We start from the raw sequence: 11,798 nt of genomic DNA, 5'->3' as shown, positions 1-11,798 counted from the left end.
TCTATTTTTTCTTTTTTCCTACCTTCTTGATTTGATTCATCTTTGTGATTATGATGCTGCAAAAGTTATACTATAATCTATTAGTAATTGTGTTACTATGATGCATATTTTCAAAACAGCTTCATATAAAATCAAAGTTTGATATAAAGCATGTTACTCCTTAATGAAATTTAACTTTGTTCCCAACACTCTTTTACATGGTATAATAAATACTTATTTCTAATCCAATCCCATTTAAAAATATTCTCTGGGGATGAAGAGGTATTTAAGTATGCCATTTATATTCTTTGGCCTAGATTCTTCACGTAGAGAGTGAAGGGTCTCAGGCTAGGTGACTTCTAAAATTTTTCCAGCCCTAAGATTGGAGAACTTCATGATATTCATGATATGCACACTTTCAGCTGCTTGGGAAAATCTAACTTGATGGAAAGTGAATAAACTGGTAATGTTAAATCCATATACATATATTACTTGGCAGGTCTTCCTATAATCTTGTGGCTATTTTCATTTGAAAAACTTTCTTCAAAAATCTGAATTTCTATAAAATGATGTCATGGGGATGTAATGTACAGCATGGTGACTATAGCTAATAATACAGTATTGCATATCTGAAAGTGGCTAAGAGCAGGTCTTAAAGTTCTCATCACAAGAAAAAGTTTTTGTAATTCTACGGTGACAAATGTCAACTAGACTTGCGGTGGTGATCATTTCACAATATATACAAATATCATATCATTGTGTTATATCCCTGAGACTAACATAATGTCATATGTCAACTATACCTCAATAAAAAAAATCCTGCTCAATGGAAACATTTCTGCTCAATGGAAAAATGTAAGGGGTGCTTTGAGCATCAGCAAGAGAGGTAACATTGGCTTTTCTGGTTCTGCTGCCTAGTTTGGGGGCTCTCCCTTACACGGTTTGTCAGTGGTCTTGAATGACAAACTGGAAGTTGAGAGCTCTGATCCAAAGGCTACTGAGAGGCTGCGATGACTCGCTCTAACATAAATGCACTGACTACCCTGTCCGTGACCCTTGGCGCGAACGGGCAGCGCCTGTTAGGGGAGAGGCGTTCACACCCGGTGCCACTGAAACCCCAGCCTTTCCGACTAAGCCCACGTTACACAGTGTGCGGAATCATATCGCCATTGGCCAGTGTTCCCCAGACACGGGGCATAGCGAGCAGCAATAGTAAACCTTGGTTCCTTCACGTCTCCTGGCAACCAGTTTCGAAATCCATTAAGACCCTTGGAATTCGGGATTTAGCTTGTTTCTCTCTCTCTCTTCCCTCCCTCCCTCCCTCGTTCCCTCCCTCCCTCCCTCCTTCCTAGGAGTTCAGGGGGGATTTTATCGCTGTGAAGCTCTAAATCTCAATTTCCAGTATGTGAGGACTACCCTTTGTGTGGAATTAAATTGTACACAGATGCCTCGTTTGCTACTGGTTAGCAGCTATAATAAAATAAATGAACGTTTTCGCAGGAGTAAGAAGGTCCTACTTGAAGAGTCAGGGATCACAGGGCATAATCTGAACTCTAAATGCCCCGGAGGATGAGACGTTACTCATAATTACATTTACGGTGCCAGAAAGAGCGATAAGGAGGGTGCTGTTAAAGGTGTCGAACGCTGATGCCTGAAATTGCCACATCTCCGGAAGCCCCAATTTGCCTTCTTATCGTCACAAATGAGAGCGACTGCTCTTTGAGGCCTCGGCGTTAAACAAGAAAAAATAAAACAAAGACCAAAAAGCAAACTCAGCGCCTGGGGTGGTGGCATCGGGGTTACAAGTCGGCTACAAGTTTCTGCCGAAAGAGGGCGTTGGTCTAAGACTAATAGAAATTGGTGGACACGGACGCCCAAATGAAAGACCATTTAAAAACATTCTCAATTTATTTTAATTTGTTGGACTTCAGTGTCAGAATTCACCCGTCCAATGTAGTACGTTCCCACTGCAAATGACCTCGGTGTGTTACCACGTCCAGAGGGTCAAGCTCCATTCGGACCCGCCCTGCAGCGCGGCGGACTCCGGCGAGGCTCCTCTGGCCAGCGACTTCTCCACGGCCGTTTCCACCCTCGTCTCCACCGCTGCTGTGCCTGTGACAAGTGGCAAGACTGGGTCTTGGACGCAGGACCTTCCTCGGCACTACCGAAGCCGGAGCACATGGTCTCGCGCTGCCCGCAGGAGAAGCGGTGGGATTTCCGAGCGCACGGATTGGAGCGGAGGACGCGCCTCCACCCGGGGGACCCTCGGGGTGAAGCTTTAGGGAGAAGGTCTCTTTACTTAATTACCTGGCTTAGCAAATAAAGCCCAGAGGACGCCTTGGAGATGCTTTTCAAGCTTTCTTTCTGCCACCTTCAGAAGAACTGTTCTCTCGCCTTTGGAAGCAACAAGTTTAGCTTTTCTGCTCGCAGCGCGCCGGCGGAGGTGTCCGTGCGCGGGGACACTGGATGCCCGGCAGCGCTGCGACTCTGGCGCGAACTCGCGCGGCTCAGGGGGAGGAGGCCGGCGGGGGTGAGGAGCGCGGGAAGGAGGGATAGCGGGGACGCCCGGGCTGGCTGGGCGCTCCAGGTCCGCGACAGAGCCGTCTGCCCCGGGACTTTGGACTCTGTTCCCTGACCTTGCGCCAGGGGACCGGGAAGGTCGAGTGCACGCCCCGAGTGGGCGCATCAGGAGGGAATGGGGCTGGAGTGAGAAAGAGGTGAGAGTCAGCGGGACCTAGGGTGGTTTTTTTTTGTTTTTTGTTTTTGCAACGAAACCACCGATTTCCAGGGCCACCCCCTTCCTTTAATCCTGTTGTTTTTTGCACGGCGTGGTGTGTGTGTGTGTGTGTGTGTGCGCGCCAGCGCGCGTTTCTTTACTTTCAAACATATTTCCATTTTTAAAGCCCAGAACTGGAAAGAGAGCTGCCGCGTGCGGGACCAGGGAGAGGCGGGGACCCCGTTACACCCAGGTGGCGGTGTAGCGCGTTGGGGGCTCCCGCCGGTACAGAAGTGAGCGACTGTGGCTTTAAGGAAAAGGCCCAGGTCTGGCGGGGAGCGGGAGTTAGGGACAGGGGAGGGGGTGGGAAGCGTAGGGGTGCGGGGAGGAGTCCTGATGTAAGAATGTTAATGAGAGGCTCCCCTAGCCCAGCCGCCACCCCACCCCCCACCCTCCCCACCCGCTGGAAATACAAGCCGGGCCTCGGCGCGCCTTGTGTGGTAACACGCTCAGCCGCTGCCACGCTATTTAAACGCGGGTTATGGATCCAGGAACCGGCGCGAATCAATGAGATCAAACGCGAGGGAGATGCACCGTCAATTACAAGCACTTGGACAAGTCTAACTTTTTCTTCTTTTACAAATACGCTTTCAAAAGCAACCTTAGCAATGCCCAAATAAGAAGCCACCTCTAAGCAAAATAGTATATATAAAGGAAGGGCGAATATATATATTTATAAAAAGTATATATATAAATATATTACAGGCGTACAGGTTTACACCCGGTGAACTTTTTCTTTTTCTTTTTTTTTTTAAACGAGTGGCATTGCAGAGGAGGACTCTTCCTCTCTATCTTTTGGCGAGTTAGTGAAGGGGGTATTCTGTTTTCTTAGAGCGCCCAAGGGGGCGCAGGGACCTCGGAGAGAAGAGTGGGGAGGAAAGAGGAAGGGTCGGTGGGGGGCAGAGGGCGAGCCCGCAGCGAGGGCAGGCGCTTTCCTGCGGCACGATGCCGTCCCTGCTGGTGCTCACTTTCTCCGCGTGCGTCCTGCTCGGTTGGGCGTTGCTGGCCGGCTGCACGGGTGGCGGTGTCGGCGGGGGCGCGGGCCCGGGCGGCGGGCGCCGGGAAAGAGAGGCGCTGCCGCCGCAGAAGATCGAGGTGCTGGTGCTGTTGCCCCAGGACGACTCGTACCTGTTCTCCCTGGCTCGGGTGCGGCCGGCCATCGAATACGCGCTGCGCAGCGTGGAGGGCAACGGGACCGGGCGGCGGCTTCTGCCACCCGGCACTCGCTTCCAGGTGGCCTACGAAGACTCGGACTGCGGCAACCGCGCACTCTTCAGTCTGGTGGACCGCGTGGCGGCGGCGCGGGGCGCCAAGCCCGACCTCATCCTGGGGCCTGTGTGCGAGTACGCGGCGGCGCCGGTGGCCCGGCTAGCGTCGCACTGGGACCTACCCATGCTGTCGGCCGGGGCACTGGCAGCCGGCTTCCGGCATAAGGACACGGAGTACTCGCACCTCACGCGCGTGGCGCCCGCGTACGCCAAGATGGGCGAGATGATGCTCGCCCTGTTCCGCCACCACCAGTGGAGCCGCGCCGTGCTGGTCTACAGCGACGACAAGCTGGAGCGGAACTGCTACTTCACCCTCGAGGGGGTCCATGAGGTCTTCCAGGAGGAAGGCTTGCACACGTCCGCCTACAATTTTGATGAGACCAAAGACTTGGATGTGGACGACATCGTGCGCTACATCCAGGCCAGTGAGCGAGGTGAGCAGGAGTGCGCCTCGGGCCCCAGGCCCTAACCCAACCGCTCTCCGCGGCTCTCCCTACACGCTCGTCCGCTCCTCTGGGGACCCCACTACCCGCTGCAGCACTGCGGACCCGGGGAGGGCGCGTGCGTTTGGACTCGCCGGGCTGTGCGCTGTCTGGCTGCGAAGACCTTTGACCATCATCCATGGCTGTGGTGGGGTGTACGTAGAGCGTCCCGGGGAGGTGGTGGAGCCTGGGGGAGGGGCATGTGAGCCCGCAACGCGCTAGTGCTCTGGTCCAACGGGTGCTGTCAAAGCTCCTGGGTTTTTTCTTTCTCGCTTCCCTGGCTCCGGCGCCGGGCTTGTGGTTAGGGGCTCACTACGGGTGCCCTTCTCCAACCAGGGTCTGAAAGCGTGACGAGGCCGAAAGAACTGGTTACCCGGTCTTTGCCGACGCCCGCCCCCTCCGAGTGCGGAAGCGTACGCTCTACAGCCGACGCTCCGCCTCACGGTCCGCTCCGGTCTCCGGGTTTCCCGGATGCTCCTCGCACAGATCCCGGCTTTCTTTTAAAGGCTCATTGTATCGCCCTTCTCCTTCCTCCTCTGGCCCCTCCAGCCGCTTATGAACGGGCTTCTGTGGTTTCCATCAAAAATGCCTCGCAGTGTCTGGACTCTGGCGACACTCACTGCCCCCGGCGCGTTCGTCATCGCGGTCTAAAGCGCCGGCAGCTAGGCTTTGCTAGAGCGCGCGCGCTGGAGAAGCGGGCACTGAACCTGCTTTCCGCGTCCCCCCGCCCCCGCCCCCTTGTAGTTTTCTCCGCGGGTCTTTGGGGGTTTGAATAACCACCAAACTGGCCAAAGAGCTCAAGGTTGAGGGTAGTGTCTATGGCTACAGGGAATGGGAGGAGAAGTGGCCGCTCACGGATATATAATCGCGGAACCCCCCAGTGCGGCTGTCTCATTGTACTGCAGAGTAGACCTGCGGGATGGCGGGCGGAGATGCCAGCAGAGCGCATCTCCCTCCTTACGGATGTCAGGTTTGGGTGCATAACGCTCAGGGCATCCTGCCTGCTCCCGCTCGGCGCGCACGCGCCTCGATTGTCAGTGGGGTGCAACCCCAGCAAAGCTCCCCACTACCGGACGCGGGGAGACGGAAGGGGAGAGGGGCCCAGTACCCCACGCGGGGAGACGGAAGGGGAGAGGGGCGGAGCCAGGCGCGGGGCTAGCCCAAGACTTGGCACGGCTGGGCACCTGGGCGCTGGCCGTGGGAGACAGCGCAAGCGGAGGCAGGGGGCCTCAGGAACATGTGAGAGTGGGTAAAGGTTCCAAAGAGCATGGCGCTGCGGTCATCCCCCTTCCCAGTGTGACTACTTCGGACTCGGAGTGAACGCACTCTTCAGAGCGAAGAGGCGGGAAGTGTTGACAGTGGGGATGCACGGCCAAGTTTTGAGCGTTCGAACTCCAGGCTGTCTGCGCCGAATTCCTGCCAGCCAAGCAGGCGGGGCGCCGGCTTTGCTGATTATGAAAAAGGACACTTGTATACAATGGCTGCGGATTCGCCACGCCAGTCTGAGAAAGCCACATCTGCTCTCCCACTCCCAGTCCCCAGGTTCCTGCAGACCCCTGCAGACCTCGGGCTGCTCTAGCCCCCGAACCTGATTATTCAGCTCTCGCTCTCGAGGACTTGGAGCTAGGAGTTGGGGACTTCCCAGCTTGGGCTGGGGATGGGGGTGTGTCCGCCTACGGGCGAGATCCGCGGTCTGCCAATGCGTCCGTGATGCTACTGCCCTGAAGGTCTCGATGCCAGCGGTGATCTCCTCGCACGTGGCCTGGGATTCGTGGCCGAGGTCAGCCCAGAAGAGGGCAGATCGAAGCCACCGGGGGGCCCCTCAGCCTCACAAGGGTGTGGCTGAGCCAGAGGGTAGGGAGGGCGCCAGGGCCCTAGTGGGCCTGGGGGCTTCAAAGAGCTTGGGCTGCAGTCTTGCTGCTGATTATTTTTTAATTCCGAAAGCCTCGTAGATGTTCCCAAGCCTCTTTACTTTTTTTTTCCCCCCAAGTTTGAATCTAGTGGTGAAAGTTTGCTTGACTGACCGGTATGTTTTACAGGTGATAAGGTTACCATTCTTACTCTAAAATACATTTCCAACAGTGACTTGGCAGTTGTTCAGAAATATAAAACAAAATAATTTCTCCCCTAAGCCCTCTTCCCTCCCCTGAAATTCCCTACTCTCAGGAGAGAAAGCTGCTTGATAACAAAGCTCTCTCTGGGGGTCTTTTAGTTTTACTAATCACCTTTATTTCACCATAAGTGTTTAATGGGTTAAATAGGGGTCCAGTACAAGGATTTAGTGGAGTTTGAATTTTCAGAGCTCTTGGCCTGGCTGAGGCATTCACTGGGGAGGGAGCTTGGGCTGCCATAAACCTCTGTACCTCAGGCTCCTCAGGTAAAGTGGGGGATGCTGGGAGGAGTAAATGAGCTGTCTTACAGGAATGCCCTGAAACAGGGCAGATGCCTACTGAGTGCTCAATAAACCTAGGTTTTATTAGAGTTGTTGTAATTATTTTATATATATGGTGATAATCTCCTTTACCAGAAGGCGAGACCATGTCAAGGGTGAGAAGCAGACCCTCTGGATCTGGCGGCTGCACTCAGCTGCTGCAGGGCCTGCCCAAGTCACTTACTTTCTCAGAGGCTGAATTTCCTCTTCTGTGAAACTGAGGTGGGATAAGAATCAGGCCTCTTCAGACTGGTATTTGGTGGTTCTGATTTCTGCTCACTCAAGTGTAAAATGGAACTGACTCTATTTTTGTCTTTGAAAATTCCATATTAAATATCATAGGACTAGAGAGTCCCCCCGCCTTTTGAAGATAATGCTTTTAGCATCTTTTTGGACTTAAGTTCATCTTTAAAATCAGATCGCAAAAGTTTTAATCTCTCTTTTAAAAAAAATTAATTAACTTTTTGGCTGCGTTGGGTCTTCGTTGCTATGTGCAGGCTTTCTCTAGTTGCAGGAGCAGGGGCTACTCTTTGTTGCGGTGCACGGGCTTCTCATCGCGGTGGCTTCTCTTGTTGCGGAGTACAGGCTCTAGGCACGCGGGCTTCAGTAGTTGTGGCACACGGGCTTAGTTGCTCTGCTGCATGTGGGATCTTCCCGGACCAGAGCTTGAACCCATGTACTTTGCATTGGCAGGCGGATTCTTAACCACTGTGCCACCAGGGAAGTCCCAAAAGTTTTAATCTCTTAAAGGGTAAAACGGATAATGCCACCATCTCTAATAATAATATAACTAAAATTTCATTTGGCTTTGTGTGTGCTATAGAATGAAAAACTGAGGGGTATTATTTATTCTTCTTAGGGATTTACTATCAAAATCAATAATTAACATTTTTTTCTCTCATTTTTTAGATAACATATATCACTAAAATACGCACACCTGAGCACATATTATTTTTAAAAAGTCAACTACTACCCTCAATATTCTATACTCAATGATAAATTTATTTTTAAAAAGGGAAGTTTAAAAATAAATATTTTTTAAGCAATAAAAGCCAGCAGTTGTTTTGTCTATACATCTCATAAGATGCAGAGCTAGAAGTGTGTGCACACAACATTTTTGTATGAAGAACTGTAGTTTTATCTTTTTAGTTATTAATATGTCATTATTCTTGGCCTGCATAACAACTGTAGTGATAACAGTATTTAATCAGTAGAAGAGTCATTTATTTTTAGAATTAGTCTGGGGTAAATGACAGAGAGGTTGGTCAGAGTTTTTAAGCAAAGAACCCATGATAAATGTAAAATAACTAATTCACAGTAGGGGGTAAAAGAAGCATTGTAGGCTGCAGTGTAGAAATTCTGAAAGCTTTTGGAGTAGATGGAAATTTGTGAACAAAAAACATAAAGGTGCAGTCTCTATTTTGCAAATGAAACCTATTGCTTATGTGAAGTAAAAACAGCCAGAGAGAAACATATATTTTTAAATAATAGATTTTATTTTTATGAAAGTTATACAGCTAGGTAGTTTAGAAAGTCAGAAAATGACACGTCTTACTAGGAACAAGAGTTTCCTATCTCCTGCTCCCCATATCTCACCTCCCAGGGGCAACTATTTTCAACTCCTGTAGCTATGTCTGTAGGTATTTGACTTCATACCTCTAAATAACATTATTTTTTATCTTTTTCAGGGGAAGATAGTGATTTAGTTCTCTTCTACTGCCTGTTAACCACACACTCAAGCTTTCCTTCCAGTCATCCTTTCAATATGATTGTGTCAGGTTTTTTTTTTTTGGTTAGCTCAGTATTCAGTGTCTGTATTATTATTACATTCTAAATGCTATATGTAGTTGAGCCATATAAGCTACTACAATGATATTTCTTTATTGCCCTACTTGTTTTCCTTGTGGTTAAAAAAATAGTCTATTTTTGCTTAGTTTCCTGTGAACTTATAACTAAATCATCTACCAATTCTCTATTTTAAGCCTCCTTAGTTGCTCCAGTTTGGTTATTTTCTAAGCATACCACATGGTTGCCACTCTGGATTCTTTCTTCAACATCCTCTGCAACTCTATCACCTCTCCCTTTTGAGCTAGATCCCTATGTGTTCCTCTTTCTTGGTTTATGCCCTTCTTTTGGTGGAGCACATCCTCCAGGAGCTATCTGAGAAAGGATGGATGAGAGCTAAAGTTTGAGACCTTTCATGACTGAAATTTCTTCTTCCTACCCTTATACATAATTATAGAATTCTAGGTTGGAAATAATTTTTCCTCAAAATTTGAAGAATTATCATTTACATTCCAGTGGTGCTATTGGAAAGTTTGATTTGATTAGGATTCTTGACCTATTGTTTGCTATTTGCTTTTTTTTCTGTAAATTTTTAGAATCCCCTTTTTCTCCCAGTGTTTTAACATTTCATTCTGATTGCACTTCTGTGCCCATATTTTGCTGTATGCCCTTTAGGGTATTGAAGTGTAAGTCTCTTCCGTTCACAAACTCATGTCTTTTAGTTCCAGGAAAATTTCTTAAATTATTTCTTATATCCCCTCATTTTCTCTGTTCTCTCTTTCTACAATTTGTTTTATTTGGATGTTAAGCTTTCTGATTTGGGACTCTGTTTTTCTTATCCCTTTTCTCCTATTTACCACCTGTCTTTTAAAAAAAAGTTCCTCTTACTTAGATGTTTCTTTGGCTACTCCCACAGTTACTATTGAGTTTTAGTTTTAAATTTCTGCTGTCATATTTTCAATTTGTAGCACATGGCATATCTTGTTTTGCTTCCATGGAATAACCTCTCTTTTCCCTTGTAAGTTTAGAATTAAATAGAAGATGGACGCAAGAGTCAGATGGAGGATATGAAAATGTCATTTTTATTATTGATAACCTATTGGAGAACATGGGTTTAGATCTGTTGCCAAAAGGGACTGCCTGCTATTACTTCCCCCTCATAATTAGGCAGGGTCATCCACTAAATCACAGGTAGTGCTGCAGGCCCCCTTCCAGGACAGGCCCCTTACTACAGGGTGAAAGTTGCCCATAATGTGTACTCTCTGCAAGCAGACACACCCCAAAGAGGAAGGAAGAAAGGGCTGAGTCCAGTATGCCCAGTTGTCTTTTCCAGACTCAGCAATCAGACAATTCCCTCCTTCTCCTCCCCCATGGGAATGGGGGGAGAGAGACAAATGAAGACACATGGGGAGATGAAGAGTGTCCTTCTGTTAGAGGTTGCTGCAAATGTAAACCTGAAAGGGGGAAAGGGTATCACCCTAACTCAGGTATGCTTCCTGGATTGTTTTGGGGTCTCTGAATTGACTTCTCTAGCCACCCCTTTGTACTTCTCTCTGGTGTTCCTAGAGTGATTGCAAGAACGTGTTGCAGTAGGGAGAAGCCACTTAACAGAAGACATTGTGGGAATCAGATAGTGGTGGGTAACATGGAACATCACAAGTTCTTTGGCAAGGAGGAAAAAATAGAGCAGAATGATGAAAAGTCGATCCAGAAACTTGGAATTGCATCATCATTTCCTCTTCTAGAAGTTTAACAATTTGACCAAAAAAGTTAGTACCTGTATATTTAAATATATATTTAATATATGTAAATATACTTCATATATATTTAAATATTTATATATTTAAATATACTTAAGTATAGCAGAAATTATTTTAATTGACCTCCACTTAAGCAGATTGCAGCATTAGCTGAAGCTCTCCTTTTCTCTATAAACTTCATTGGCTGTTGGTGAACGCTGGTAGCTGGTATACTTCTCCCATGTTTGCCAGCACATTTCTCATAAATCTGTGTATACCAGTTGTACTTATTATTATAAGTATGCAAGTTAATTAGTTATTATGTAAACTGATGAAACATGAGTAAGAAGAGAAAGCTATTTCAGTGAAAACTATTTTAAACCTTCCGAAAGATTGTATAGAGGCATGTTGCTAAAAATACTTGCTGTTGAATTAGGCATGAATGAAAAAGCCCTAACAGATTAGGGAACATTCTACCAATCTAGAAGGACTCTGCATTCTGACTGCTCGGCCAGTGTCTTTGAGTGCTTGCTCCAACTTAAACTGGGCAATAATGTGCACTATGGGTTTGTTTTGTGGAAGAAAGACAATACCTGGCCCATGAAGATGGGAGTTAGGATTTCATTTTCAGAATTGGACCACATTGTCCACACAAAACAGATGAGATCTACAATAACTCCAGTCTGCTCAGATAGGCCCAGTGCTGCTCTGGGTCACTCTTGCTCGGTCCAAGCAGGTACTGACATTTAAAGAAAGAATGTGTCTATCACAAGGGGTTGGTCTTAGGGGTGATGGGAAGAGAGAGGAGGAGAAGGGCCAGGGCTGTAACAATAGAAAAGAAGTGACAGAGAGGCCAGTGTTGGGCACAGCCCATCCAGGACTTGGGGAAGCCTGTGCTCTGGCCTGAGGACACAGCCTGTTCAGGCCTGGGCCAGGTGTAGCACTTAGATGGATGCTTTGGGTTATCAAGACCTGATGCCTTTGGATGCTTGAACCCTGCAGCTGATCTCCCTGATTCTGACTTCATCCTCACTAACATCCTTCTGCTTATAATTTGGCTACTCAGTGAGCACTCCCAGGTCTATGTTGGCACAAACATGTTTGTGACCATTTTGGTCCTCATTGAAATGAATCTTCACTTCAGATTATCTAAAAATGTCTGAGTTAGGTTATCAGGATTCTGCTCCCCCAAGCAATGACTCTACTGTTTATGTGCTGACAGAATCAGGTTCTGTGTCTTAGGTTTAGAGCCAGACTCTGGACTATGATCAAGTGATCAAAAAACGATGAGGTCTGCCAGTGGAGAGTCAGCCAGAGCTTCCTGGACCCTCCTGGTGA

The 11,798-nt window shown here is 48.1% G+C and overlaps 1 protein-coding gene across 4 annotated transcripts in view; it reads left to right on the top strand.

Annotated features, from left to right (window-relative positions):
- Nucleotides 1-2,582: 2,582 nt before the first annotated feature.
- NPR3 (natriuretic peptide receptor 3) overlaps nucleotides 2,583-11,798 on the top strand; it is a gene marked incomplete at its 3' end in the record, with an annotated part of 65,132 nt that continues 55,916 nt past the window's right edge. For 2 of the 4 annotated variants that reach the window (XM_079701917.1, XM_079701916.1), the window contains exon 1: nucleotides 2,583-2,696. Coding sequence is in view for 2 of the 4 variants with exons in the window: in XM_079701915.1 (XP_079558041.1) it covers nucleotides 3,701-4,457 (757 nt within the window). Of the gene's footprint in view, nucleotides 2,697-3,339; nucleotides 4,458-11,798 lie in introns of those variants that run through there. The other 2 variants (XM_079701915.1, XM_079701914.1) reach the window with 1 other exon arrangement.

The sequence above is a fragment of the Hyperoodon ampullatus genome (genome assembly GCF_949752795.1).
Source record: "Hyperoodon ampullatus genome assembly, chromosome: 4".
NCBI classification, from domain to species: domain Eukaryota; kingdom Metazoa; phylum Chordata; class Mammalia; order Artiodactyla; family Ziphiidae; genus Hyperoodon; species Hyperoodon ampullatus.
Note: the sequence above shows the minus strand (reverse complement) of the source record. Positions and strands in the feature narration are given on the sequence as shown.